Here is a 13,641-nt window from a genome sequence, read left to right as displayed (position 1 = left end):
ATTATAGTATACATTTGTTAATGTCAATAGTAGCGTTTTACAGTTGATTTTCAACTAGTTCTAAAGTTATATTATTTAATCCAGTGGTTCCTAAGGTAGGGTTTGGGTCCCCTCCAAAGGATCACAGGATAAAAAAAAGAGTTTGTGAGATTATTATTGAAAAAATAAGAAAACATTAAGCCCCATTATTATATTATTTATTCTTTTTTTTTGAAGTTTTACTAATCTGTTCTCTTGGATAAAATCATGGATAATTTTCCTCCACAGTCATGACATAATCAAGATATTGTGCTCGAGTTCTCATTTTTATTCAAAGTGTGTTTGGGTTTTGAAGCAATGCACTTGTCACATTAGGTGTGCTGGGACATTTTCCAGTGTTTTTGATTCAAAGACATCTGAAACATTGTCTGCACATCGCTTTTCAGTTAGATGTCACAAGTTAAATGGTTTGTAACTACTGACTTCATCTTTAACAATACGTTGTATCTTATAATCTTACTTGATCTTATATAATCTTGTTTTTTGTAAAATCTTGACAAGAAAAGTAACTAGTAGCTCCCACATAGCTTACTGTAAAGGTAGTGGAGTAATTACAATATGGTGCTTTGGCAAAATTTACAAACTTTCAGCTGCGTTCAACTCAAACAAGAACAATTGAAAAAGCTCAACACAATTAATATTACAGGTGGTTTCTCCAAACTAAACACAATATGCCACTTTTAATAACTACCGCAGTCTCAAAATTATTCAACCCCCTCTTGGCTATAAATGTGATACATAGACAAACACCATGTTCTGACAGCTGTCCTGAGGAATCTTAGTCCATTCCTCATGGACAACAGCCTCCAGTTCTCTAATATTCTTGGGTTTGCTTGCTGCAACCACCTTCTTCAAATCCCACCACACATTAAAGTCAGGCGACTCTGACGGCCACTGTGGTATCTTGTAGGACTTTTTCTGAAGCCAAGCCATGGTGGACTTTGAGGCATGCTTTGGATCATCTTAAAGAGCTCATAGTACCTCCTGTGGAACCTCCTTCCAGTTTGGGTTCGGGGGGCAGACACCCTCTCTACATTTAAGAGTAGACTAAAAACCTTCCTTTTTGACAAGGCATATAGTTAAGGGCTGGCTCAGGCCTTAGACCAGCCCCTAGTTATGCTGCTACAGACTTAGACTGCTGGGGGACTCCTATGGTGCACTGAGCTCCTCTATTCTCTATCCTCCTCTTCCTCTCCATCATTATGTCTCATGTCAGCCAAATGTCTGCCTCTAACTTGCTATCTTCCCCGGAGCCTTTCTGTGCTTTCTCATCTCTCAGGTTCCTGTGGATCCTGGTCCTGGTCCTGCTGATGTGGTTCTGTGGTTCATGAATCACTGCTGTGGATCGTCGGCCACTCGTCATGTTTTTCAATAATATCATACTGCTAATCTTTTAGTCACACTCCTATTGTTAGTGCTATAGTCACTGCTAGTACGTTAGTTGCTGTTTGTGTTGTCTCTCATGAATCGTTGGGTCTCTCTCTAATTAAAGAGTTTGGTCTAGACCTGCTCTTTATGTAAAGCGTCTTGAGATAACGCTGTTGTGAATTAACTAACTTGCAAACTATGCTTCCAACAGCATCTGTTGGAATATCCAGTGCCTTTGCTGTCTTTTTGTATTCTTGATCTCCTCTCTTAACTTTTTGGACAATTCTCATGACTCATATTTCTTACCCATATTTCTAACATGCAACCAAATGTCACTTTGACTAAACCTCTTGTCAGTCCAGATATTTGATGTGTTCTCTCTCTAGCACACCTGATGTGCTGAGGCCTTTGATTAGTTGCATCAGATGTTCTTGAGACAACACCTGATTAGCAAATGAGAGCTCTTATGAGTGATTCTATTCAGGGGGTGGAATAATTTTGAGACTGCAGTAGTCATTAAAAGTGACATTTTGTGTTAAATTTGGAGAAACAACCTGTTTAGTTGTGTTGAGATATTTCCATTGTTTTTGTCTGAGTTGTTCATTGAACACAGCTGAAAGTTTGTCAATTATGCCAATACACCTAATTTGCATTGGGTGTTGAATTATTTTCAGTGCAACTGTACCATCCAATGAAAATACTGAATACCTCTAAATTGTTACTTTCCATTATTGTCCTCAGTAATTTTCAGCTCCATGTTTGCACTCACTGCCAGAAACCCATTTGTTTGTGAAGAAGCAGGCAGCCAATAAGTCATAAACTCCAGTGACAAGTTTCTTTTAAACCATTTCTTGGTTTAAAAGTTCCAAAAAAGAGCAAATGAGATTTCAAAAATTGCTCAGTTCCCTCTCTGCTTTAATTTTTGTCAAATTTGAGAACTAGAGTACAGACTGAAACAGGGGTGAAAACAAACTGCTCAATTAGTCAGGTCCAGAGGGACTCTGTTTCCAGCTCCTCTCTGTGTTTTCCATATCACCCAGACAAATTTGGCCCCAGGCGAATCAGCAAACATTATTTGGCAGCGCAGAGATCTTGCTAACATTACAAACTACTGCAGGCAAGATTTATTTGCTCGGGGAGGATGGTAAGTGAAAGGCATGATGACTGTGTCACCATGGAAACGGGTCAAGGAGTTAATTATTCCAAGTTTACCACAGATCTCCTCCCAACAGCCCCCCGTTAGTCCCAGTCTGACTGGAAGAGCGTGTGTTTCCAGTAAGAGCCTGGCTGTGCGTCACTGCTTGACCCATGAGCAGAGGAAAGAAAAGCCAAACCACCCTGCAGAGTGGCCGATGAACTAATGAGCTGAAGAGCCTGATCATGCGATACCTTAACTAGATGTAACAAACATTCATGTGTCCTCAGAGAAATTGTGTATGAGAGAGTAATGCTAACGAGGCAAGCAGTGTAGGAATTACTGGCAAAACATTGGTTAATTTTTGATTGGATGCTGTCTTAAATCCTGGTGCTCTCTATGCTTTATTAATGTGTATGCAGAGACCTCATTTACAAATAAAATATGGCTTTCGTCTGCGAGTTGAATCTCTACAATTTATTGATTTTAGGAGTTAAGGTACTCAATACAAATTCCTTCCTGCTTTTATATGTTAGCGTTGTTACAATGTGAAACTATCAAATTGCAACCATTGAGCACTGGTTTTGAAATGGCTTTTTAAAAAAATATAGTAATGCAGCCTGTGCCTTTAATTTATACATGTGAGCCAGTATTTAAAACCAGAGTAGTGTTGTGGTGTAGAACTAAGACTCACTTGGTGAGTTTGTAGTCTTGCATTTACTAGTTTTTGTGAAGTAATACTGCAAAGATAACAGCCCATTCTTCACATTATTGTTGCAATGTAATTTTTCATCTTTATTTCAAGTAACTGCTGAATTAGATTTTCTGTAATTTGTACAATACTAATGGATATGTTTTCAGGCATGCATTTTGTTCCATGAATGTGATGTAATGTTTGAATAAACCCCTGAGTCATAGGCCTCGATGGCTCGATTCCATTTAGCTGCTTCAGTTTTGTGGTCCCGATGTTGTCCTGATGCAGAGCTATCGTTAATGTTATCAGAAGCATTGTTTATTTATTAGTGTGCTACAAACCAAAATTTCTCCTGTGAAAAAGGCTTCAGTAAAGGCTGCAGCAGGAGCACAAAGTTATACACTCAGAGAGGTAAGTGAACATTTTGCTTATTGTTAAGAGAACACAAACTGCACATTTGTCACTAAATTATCATCCTCTTAGCACAAAGACAATCCAATTTCTAATTAATTCCTCTCCACACTGCCAAAACTAAAATTATCATGGGGATATTTATCTATTTATTTATTCATTTATTCATTCATTCATTCGTTCATTTATTCATTTATTTGGCCCAAGATGGGACTGACCCAGCTTGGACGAGAGGCGAGGTACACCCTGGACTGGTCGCTAGTCAATCACAGGGCCGGCACATAGTGATACATAACGTTCACACTCACACACACGAGCAATTTAGAGTCACAGATTAATCTAACCTGCATGTCTTTGGACTGTGAGAGGAAGCCGGAGAACCTGGAGAAAACCCACACTAACACGAGAAGCACATGCAAACTCCACACATAAAGACCTTCTGTGAGGCAAGTGCTGCCCCACTAATAAACCAGAAAGATCCAATATGTATGCACACAGCATCTCACAACATAACACACTGACCTAACATGAATTTAAATAGCCTACTTATGGTGTCGAAGGAGATATTTAGGATGCATTTATGCAAATAAATACATACACACGCTCAGATAAATACAAATATTAACATCATAAAAAGATATGAACAAACATAGCAAGATGTAAATTTATGCACAAAGTCATGTCTGTTAACACACTGTATGTTGGATTTCAATTGTGTGATGCAAAGGTCCCATATTATGCAAAATGCACTTTTTAAAGTCTTTTCAAGACAAATGTGTGTTCCCTCAGACTCTGAGAGAAGACTGTCCTGCCTCAACTTCTGCTGCTTCATCTCTAAATGCTCCCTCTAACACAAAGATGTCGAGGGTGAAACAAAAGCACGCAGAGAAAACAGAGCGTTCAGACAGAGGCTGAAAACAGCTGTAGCAGCCATGTCTGCATGAGAAAAATAACGTGTTTTTTTTTTCAACATTAAACCATTGTTATTTGTTTGTTATTTTATTTATTTAACTGAAATCACACCTACACCTCTTCCCTCAGACATGGCCTGCTGTCTGGCTGCGTGTCATTCCTCATCCTGCCGTATGGTGGCGCCGCAAGGCCGCAAACCACCTTCTCAAACTTCCTCTGTTGCGTCACCTGAGACACTTCCGGTCTGGTGTCTTCCGGTACATCTCGTGACAGGTTTTATTTACCACTTGTGGGTGAGAGCTGGTGCTGTCCATGGGTCCAGACGACTCTGAACATGTCTTTTGGGAGGCTTCTGCTCCGGTGAAGCTGCTGTAGAGGAAGGGCCATGTGGAGAGTCAAAGGCTTTGTTGGAAGAGGTGAGAGAAAAGTCTTCCTCCCTTTTTTTTAACCTTTTTAAGTGGAGCCATGTTGTTCTTCACGCTGATGAATTATTAAACCAGTAGCGCTGTTTTAAAAAAATGAAGAAAGTCCGTTGAGTTTATTAACCACTGAAGTCCACTCGTGCAAAAATCATTATCTATTTTATCTCTTGTCCCTCTGTGTGTGTAAGTGACACCGTCAGCTGGGTTATTTTGGTCGAAGCTCTTGTTACTGACAGTGATGGAAAGTTACGAGGAACCTTTACTGTAATTTGTACTTAAATAAAGTTCTGAGGTATTTGTAGTTTGCTTGAGTATTTCCATTTTCTGCTACTCTACTCATTATTTCTCTACTCATTATGCTCCTTTACTAAGTATTTACTTATCTTACTAGTTGCAGTTGTTGTTAACAAATAAAGGATGATGTGTTATTATGGATAAAGCCAAGGTAAGACTTTATGGATGGCTTGGTGAAATTCAGAAGGCACTATTAATATTTTTTTTTTTAAAGCTGTACCTTGACCAGCTCTGGCATTAAAATGATGAACACATGAATGTACTAATACAATATTGTAATAGCATATGTTATAATAATAATATTCTGTAAAAGGACATTCTGCATCATGACTATTATTATTGATGTTGATACCTAGAAGGAAAAAACTGCCCATTCATTACTGTGAATTAGATGATATTTTAGGTTTTTGATGCTACAAAAGTGACGCAGCGCATTACTGGAAATTGGCTGGTTACTTGTTGTTAATTCATAGAAAGGTTCCTGAAAAGGAAATAATTTGAAAGTGAGACAGTGTTCGCTTCCTGTGAATTAATTAAATTACTACTGGTGTCTTATGTGCAGAGTCTTTTTGTCAGTGCACAGCAGGTCAGCCACACATACAAAACTTTATTTACAGTCAAGCATGCAATTCAACATAAATGGAGTTTCAAATACTAAACAAATAATGAATTACTATTTATTTGGGTTTAAATCACACAACATCCCTTTAAAAACTATAAAAGTTACTAAGATGAAATATCTGTGTAAGATTTTAGTCTCTTTTTGCCTGTGCTTGGTGTCATATTATATTATATATTCTTCTTTCTAGGAAATTTCCTGGGAATTTACTAGGAAATTGTTTGTTCTGAGGCTCAATTTCCTATCTCCCCTTGAAATTCGAATACTAGCCATAAATGTCTAATTTCTGCTGTTTTTGCCTGCCCACCACTTCTCAGTTCTGCATCGATACTATGGCAGCGCCCCTCTGCGACTGCCCCAAAACCACCATGTGGAGGACGAGGTCATCAGCAGCTCAACCGTCCTCTCCACCTCTCGACACTCTTCTGACACCAGGTAGTTTTCACATCTCCATCCTCTCTTTTTCATGTCACGATTTGTCCAGGTCTGATGACAAAACCCTAGAAAGAAGGAAGGAGTACATGGAAAAGAAAAACTCTGTGCACCGCACTTTGATGTCACAAGGTCTTTGCCCTCAAACCACCGCATTATCAGCTGAAAAGAACACCTTTTTAGTTCCTTTTACCCCTCTTTGAACCTTCTCTCTGCTCGTAGCACATTGGCTGCCTCCCTTTCAGCTGGTTGCATCATCGAGCAGCATCTGCTGTAAGCATGAGCAGGGTTAGTTGAGGGAACAGAAATAATCCCATCTGCCGTATGCAGGGTGTTTCTGTGATGTCTTAATATAATAGATTGGAAATAGAAACAGATATACAATTGTTATATTTTGTTTGTGCTGTTTTTTCTCTCAGCTCTAAGAAAGAGGAGGATGGAGAGAGGAGGAAGAAACAGAGGACCTTTCAGTTTGGCCACGCTGAGCTCCCACACTACACAGCCCTGGATGCTGTGGGATGGGTATGTCTTTTGTCAATTCATTTTCAAATATAAAAGACCAAACATGGTTACTCGTATGTCCAGTATGACTTTTTAGATGTTACCATTTCATCACAATGACAAAGATGTCAGCAGTGTTTTAACTTTTATTAAATATTAAATATTGTATGATATCCTGGCTCGCTATGAACTATGTGATAGTATTAGTACAATTTAGAGCAAATCAGGATCACAAACCCTTGTAATAATCATTCAAGACCAGCCTGTAATCTTTGTTGTGCTACTTTTCTCTCCAGTTATCCATTTATTGTTACTCTCAAATCTAAATGTGTTTCTTTACTTAAATGTATCAGTTATTTGTTAGTAGTAGTTATTTGCTAGTATGTTACAAAATATAAAAGTAAATGCAGCCTTTGAACAAATGTAAATCAGGCAGAGTGACACATCTGGCCTTTTGCCAAAATATGAGATTGTGCACACAGCATGATGTGGTTCACAGTTGCTCACATGTGTGTGTTCACCCAAACAATTCTTAGTCTGCAATAAGATGATTAATTGCTTTCACTTGGTGGTCTCACTTGCTAACTGCTTTAATTTTATAGTATATAGCAGAGGTGGCCAGTGGTGTGTCACAGAGAGCCAACTGTCTGTAGGAGGAGGAACTGTAGGAGTGCACATCCCATGACAGTGAAGACAGTGGAGCTGATGTTTCATGTTTCCTCACAGGGTGCCGCAGCCATTCTGTTCATGCAGATCTGCAGGAGGATCCACTCCCAGCTGTCTTCGTGCACTGAGCCGAGTCCGATCCCTGGAGCACTGACAACACCCTCCACCCTGCACAAATGTGGCTACCGCATCCTGCTGGAAATCTGTGAGTCCCCATGGTATTTTTGTATCAAAGCAATAGGCCCGCTGATGGTTCACCTTTATCATATCAGCTGATGAAATCCATGTCCAAGATAGTTTCAGACAACAGACATTTACCTTTGTCTGCCTTTTTCCTTTTAATCTCGTGATCCGAATCCTGACTTTGTTTTATTGCATCTGTTTGGTTCCCCAGTGTCCACACGTGATGTCCTGCCCAAAGGAAGAAGCGTCTTGTGTCTGCAGGGGGTGCCAGAGACACAGAACCAGGATCTGTCTTCAGCTCAGAGCAGCAGCAGCAGCTCAGGTGACACCAGTCTTCACAGCAGCAGTGAGCGGGACCATCTGGATGCTGACCAACAGAGTGCACTCCTGAACCAGGATTCTCCTATACCCGGGGTGTTCTGTGGTCTGTGCTAGTCATAGTTGAAAGATTGATCAACAATTTGTTAACCTAGTGTGAAAATAATACATATTTCTCTCCTGACTCACAGAGGAATCACTTCTGTCAGCATCCTGTCCTCTGCAGAATGATGCCAACCAAGACAACGCAGAGGCAAAAGATGCCAATGACAAGGTGAGAGTCTACCTCCTTTAGCTTGTAATGTTTATTTTAAAGAAAGCAGTGGATGCTTTCCCTACCCTTGCAGTGACTGACCTCTCATCTGATCTAGATTATTTTTTAACCTTTTTTTCAGGACGTGTTGTCTGAGGAGAGACTGGCAGGAGCAGCTCTAAACCTCAAACAAGTGGGAGACAGCAGTGTTCCTGTTATCCTTAACATCATTGGTAATGATTTATTGACACTGTTACACCCAAGATAACTTTCACACGTTAATTCCTACATAAGACAATAATGTCATGTGTTCTCCCTGTTTTTTGTATTCAATTTTTTGGCAAAAAGAACCATGTTTGTTTTCCTTTGTTCATAGCTAATATCTGCACCTCTCTCTCAGGTCTAGAAAGCGCCAAGAGTGAGAACTACGATGAAGCTTTTACATGTTTCCTAGCTGCTGCTCAGCAGGGTTACAGTAAGGCCCAGTTTAACACAGGTGTGTGCTACGAGACAGGCAGAGGAGTCTGCAAGGACAGAGAGAAGGTGAGGATCCAGACAGCACACATCATTTGTTTCCTCACTCTGAAAATCATCATACTTACCTTTCTCCTGTATCAAAAACCAGTACTGATTCTCATGCCTTTTCTTTTCAAGGCGATGTATTACTACTGGCAGGCAGCAGTTGGGGGTCACAGGCAGGCTCAGTACCGCTATGCAAAGCTGCTCCTGACCAGCAGGGGGCACCAAAGTTTAGAGGAGCTGAACACAGCCATCAGTTTGCTGGAACAGGCGGCTGCAGCTGGACTCACCAAGGTAAAAATCATGACAAAGTATTATAAACGTATATTAATATTCTCATTGAATATCTTTTATTGTGCAAGTACAATCAAGTGCTCTCATGTTGTGAGATTTGATACCACACATCATCTTTTCCATTTAAGAGCTTAAATATTTTGCTTAAACAATTTTAAATCTTTATACAAATCTTTTTCACAGAAGTTATTTTGACATGTCATGGTAGGAAAAAGATAATAAATGATAACTAGAAAGTGCATTTTCTGGAGAAATTGCGGAGTGAATGCTGTCTGCTGCTGCCGCTCCGCCACTGTCACGCTGAGATGCTGCTCTAATATTGCGCAGCTCCTTTCATGCAGCTCTGCTGCTACCTGGTGGCTCAAACGTCAGTAATATGCTGCTGCTCCTCTCCTGCTCCCTTACTGATGGTGCTGTTTTCATTGCGATGACACACCTCTGAAAATGCAGGTTTTACTTTTATTAGAGTGATAAAGTATCTACACAGCTCTATGTTCTGAATGTGTGATCTCCATATCAGTTAACACGTCAGTAATTACTTAACAGTCTAAAACACACACAGTTTGTGTTTATCTGTTTAAAAACTGAGCACACAGTGAGGAGACACTTTTACCGCGAGAATTCCCGATTGAGCTGCACGTCCTCCATTGGAATGAAGTTTCTACCTTGAGCGGTTTGGGGGCTGAATCACGGCAAAAAATGCGGCGGAAGAATAAGAATAATATATAAACTTTTTGGAACAGAAGAACATATGTTGTGCATTCACACCAATAAATGTTGGCCGAATTCAGTATAGCTGCTGACATTGTGCATGTCGGCTCACTGTCACACAGTCATGGCTTACTGGGACAGCCATTGTTGGTGTTATTGGTAACACCTTTGCATTTTTGGTATGACTATTATATACTAGAGAAATTGCAATTCCTGAAGAAATTGCAGTGTGCTGTCTCGTTGCTGCTGTAGTGCCGCCACGCCGGCGCTGCTGCTTTACATGCTGAATGGCAGCTGTGCTGCCACCTGGTGGCTCACAGGTGTTTAATAAGCTGCTGCTTCTGTCTTGACCCGTTTGTATCAGTACTGAAGAAAGCGCCGATGACGTCACCACATACACACTCATGTAAAATGAGAAAAAGGAGGGAATAAAACTAAAGCTGTGATTTTTGTCCAAAAAGTAGATAGATCATAGAAAATATAGAGCTGAACCAACACCACCATGAGCAGCAGAAGACTCTGCTGAACACGAAAATGTGTTATCTGTTTGGATAAAGTTGAAAAATGACCTTGATTTCACAGTTTTAAAATTCCAAACTTTGTGGGTTTGGTCACAGATTTCAGAGCTGAAATAACATTAGAGTCAATGAGGGTTGAGTTGAAGTCGTGTCCTGGTGCTTTGGGGCTGTGGCGCCAAAAATCGCGGGTCCAGCAGCTGAAATGCTTACATGGTCTTAAACTAGTCATGTTTATCTACATTTTGGTGCATAAATTGTGACTGTGGGTGAAGCAGTTCGGCCTTGAGACAGTGAAACGCTAAAGTTTGAGGCGGAAAAATCCAATCCTGTCCGCGCTAGAGCGGTGACGTCACCCATCATCTCGTGACTTGATTAAAATTGTAATAGAGAGAGTTTCTAGCTGAAAGTATGAGGAAGTTATAAGCTTTTTTAGTGGAGGAAGTTGAAGAACATTTAACAGGTAGATGTGTGAAAAGTCATAGCACCCTAGAGACCGCCGAGCTGGACAGTTTGGTTTTGGTTTGGTTTTTGAACGGTGTCTGTAGCTCAAAGCGGTAGGCAGTTGAAACGCGTCGAGGAAGAATAAGAATAATAAAATCGGATAACAATAATTATAAAGTATTAAGTGTACCAATCAATCAGAGAACCAGAGAGTTAAACTAAGCCGCCTCTTCCTGTCTTGTCTTGTTTAGTCCGACCAACAGTAGAAAAATCTAAAGATAATTCAAAGAAAAGCAGAAAATCGTCACAAAACAGAAGGTGAAACTAAAGATTGTTTGGTATTTTTGCTTGAAAAACGGCTGAATTGACTACCAGATTATTTGACAGTTATTTTTCCATCAATCAAATAACCAAGTAATAGTTTCAGCTGTGTAGCTTTAGTTGGAATTAACCCAATAGTTTTGATTTGATTGTTGTGCATGTTAGTGCAAAGTGTCAGAAATGACAATAAAATGAAACATTAATAATTTAAAGGAAAAAGGAGGAGGAAAAAACACTGTAGACTCAAATTAGACTGGGACTCCACTTTAATAACCAACAGCCTTATTGCTATTGACAGTACTAGCTCTCTGTGGGTGTGTGTATCTCTTGATATTGGTGTATCCCTGCAGAGGTGAACCAACGCTCCATTTCTCTCCCTCTTTAGGCTCAGGTCTGCCTTGCCTCAGTCTACTCCCAGGAGCCGGTGAGAGACGGGAGCAGGTCTGTCCAGTGCCTGAAGATGGCAGCAGAGAGAGGAGTGAGTGCCCTTCTAGATGCTTCTTCTGGTTTAATCTATGGCTTTATCACTGAACCCCCCCCCACTCCCTCCCTGTGTACCATCTCAGTCATTCTGCCTCAGGAAACAGAGTATCCCCAGCATCCCCTGCTTTTTTGATATTCACGGCATCTTAGTAAAACACCCCTACTCACATGTTTTTCCAACTTTCTGCTCCAGTTGTGTTGAAGCATCACTTACTATAAATCACTTCAGAGCTACAGTCTTGCTGAATGCCCCAGTGTTGAGTCTCACACAGCTTGTGTCACTGCTTTTATAGTGACATCTTCAGTCCTCTGCCCATCCTACTAAGTCTGTTTACGTCCCAGGCGTTGGTTTATAGTGTGTAACATTAAGTTGCCTTCCTGTCTCTGCCATAATGCCACCTTGTCAAATTCTCGTGATTGCTCATGAAGACTAAATCTGCCAAAATCCCGTTTTTTTTCTTCTACACGTGCACAGGATGCCACCGCCCTGCTGTTCCTGGGTCAGTGTTTTGAGAGCGGCTTTGGGGTGCAGCAGAATCTGAGGACAGCGATTGAATACTACAAGCGAGCAGCTCGAGCAGGCAACAAGCCGGCTAAGTGCTTACTGAGGCCTTCTAATGACACAGACAGAAAGGGTAAGCACACATACTCTGCTGGAAAGATTCACATTTGTATTAGTCATTGCATTTTGTGCTGATTTGTTAGTGATGACACTGCATGTGATAAGCGTTTAATGAGCCAAGACAGCAGCGATAATATCTGTGAGAATGATTTCTCTCCCGTCTCCCTCTCCTCTTCAACAGAAGATGTGGCGTTGCGCTCCATCCGCTCAGCTCCGTGTTTCTCTGTAGCCGACCCTCAGCTCCAGCAGCCACTCTCCTCTCTGGCCAGTCAATTCCCTCCCTCCAGCAGTCACCCTGTCTCCTTTCCCCTCATGACTCACTCCTGGAGCACAGGGAGCCTGTGTGTTCCCCCAGCGCCATCCTCCACGCCTCTTCACCTCTATCCCCACAGCAGTGAGGGAGGAACCTGCCAGTGGACTGTAGGGATAGGATAGTTATGATGAGCCAGCACAGGCCAAACTGAGGAATGTATTTCATAGTGTGAATGGGGAGAGAGGTCAAAGCGTGTTAGGTGTGTACATATAGGGGTGTCTAAATGACATTTTTCATACTTGGTAACATATTTGAGCATAGAGATGTTATGTTGAGGATTTTTATAAGTTTGAAAGAGTTGTTTGATACAAGGTCTTACAATAATATGTGTGAAATAAGATATGGAAGCTTTCCTATTTGTTTTAATAGTAGATTGTTTTATGTAGTACAAGTTCTCCTGTGGGTAAGAAAATGTGATGTAGGTGCCTTTGGGTGGGTGGAGAATCTCAGGTGGTTACTGGTTTCTCTGCCTACTAATGTGGGATTAATGACACGAAAAAGAGGTTCTTTTAACCATGTTACCTGGGCTCACACCTCTGAGACTGACAAGTGCTTTACATTAGTGTTCATGTTTTCACCTTCAGTTATACACTTTCTAAATATGTGAGGTGGCTCGGTGCTGTCTATCACTGGAGGAAAAAGGGAAAATACTTAATGTTTTGTCATAGTCCAACCTGTTAACCACACACACGCCAAAGTGAATTATGATGCACTGTGAGGAGGATGTTCTACTGCTATACGCACGTTACATAAAATAAGTATTTTAAAAAATCTCTTTTGTGGCTGTCTAGTTGCTTTGCAATTACCACTAAATTTCACTGATGTGCAATACAGGATTTCAAGGAACAGAGAGTAATGTCATTTGTATTCACAATAACTCATTTTATTGAAGCAGTACTAAAGTACGCTGGGATGTATATTCTCTCTCTATCACAAGAACTTTACGGATGTTCTCATTAGTTTGAGGACCACGTAGAGTCGATGCTCGTACAGGATTTATCTGAGGAGCACTAAATCTGCCTGTGGGCAGATGGGATCGTGCCGGTGTGGCCCAGTAAACCATTCATATTTCCTCAGACAACTGCATGACGTAAGACTGCGATGATGTGTGATTTCATTACCTGAGTTGCAAAATAACACCGGTAGATTTATTATGGTTGCGTCTCCTCCTC

The 13,641-nt window shown here is 40.8% G+C and overlaps 1 protein-coding gene across 1 annotated transcript; it reads left to right on the top strand.

Moving 5' to 3' along the window:
* Positions 1–4,835: 4,835 nt before the first annotated feature.
* On the top strand, positions 4,836–13,300 carry dele1 (DAP3 binding cell death enhancer 1). The gene is made up of 12 exons (XM_070836367.1): positions 4,836–4,975; positions 6,212–6,329; positions 6,746–6,848; positions 7,554–7,698; positions 7,888–8,100; positions 8,186–8,268; positions 8,390–8,480; positions 8,648–8,790; positions 8,902–9,060; positions 11,437–11,529; positions 12,010–12,169; positions 12,338–13,300. The coding sequence occupies exons 1-12, from the start codon at positions 4,945–4,947 to the stop codon at positions 12,589–12,591; spliced, it is 1,593 nt and encodes a 530-aa protein (XP_070692468.1). The 5' UTR covers positions 4,836–4,944; the 3' UTR covers positions 12,592–13,300.
* Positions 13,301–13,641: the final 341 nt, after the last annotated feature.

The sequence above is a fragment of the Pempheris klunzingeri genome, chromosome 9 (assembly GCF_042242105.1).
Source record: "Pempheris klunzingeri isolate RE-2024b chromosome 9, fPemKlu1.hap1, whole genome shotgun sequence".
NCBI lineage: Eukaryota > Metazoa > Chordata > Actinopteri > Acropomatiformes > Pempheridae > Pempheris > Pempheris klunzingeri.
The sequence above is the reverse complement of the archived record's forward strand: the minus strand, read 5'-3'. Positions and strand labels throughout refer to the sequence as shown.

Coding starts and splice junctions, on each gene's coding strand:
- dele1 (XM_070836367.1), top strand. CDS start 4,945: ATGTGGAGAGTCAAAGGCTTTGTTGGAAGAG. Junction 7,699..7,887: donor CCGCATCCTGCTGGAAATCT/GTGAGTCCCCAT, acceptor TTGGTTCCCCAG/TGTCCACACGTGATGTCCTG. Junction 9,061..11,436: donor CTGCAGCTGGACTCACCAAG/GTAAAAATCATG, acceptor CTCCCTCTTTAG/GCTCAGGTCTGCCTTGCCTC.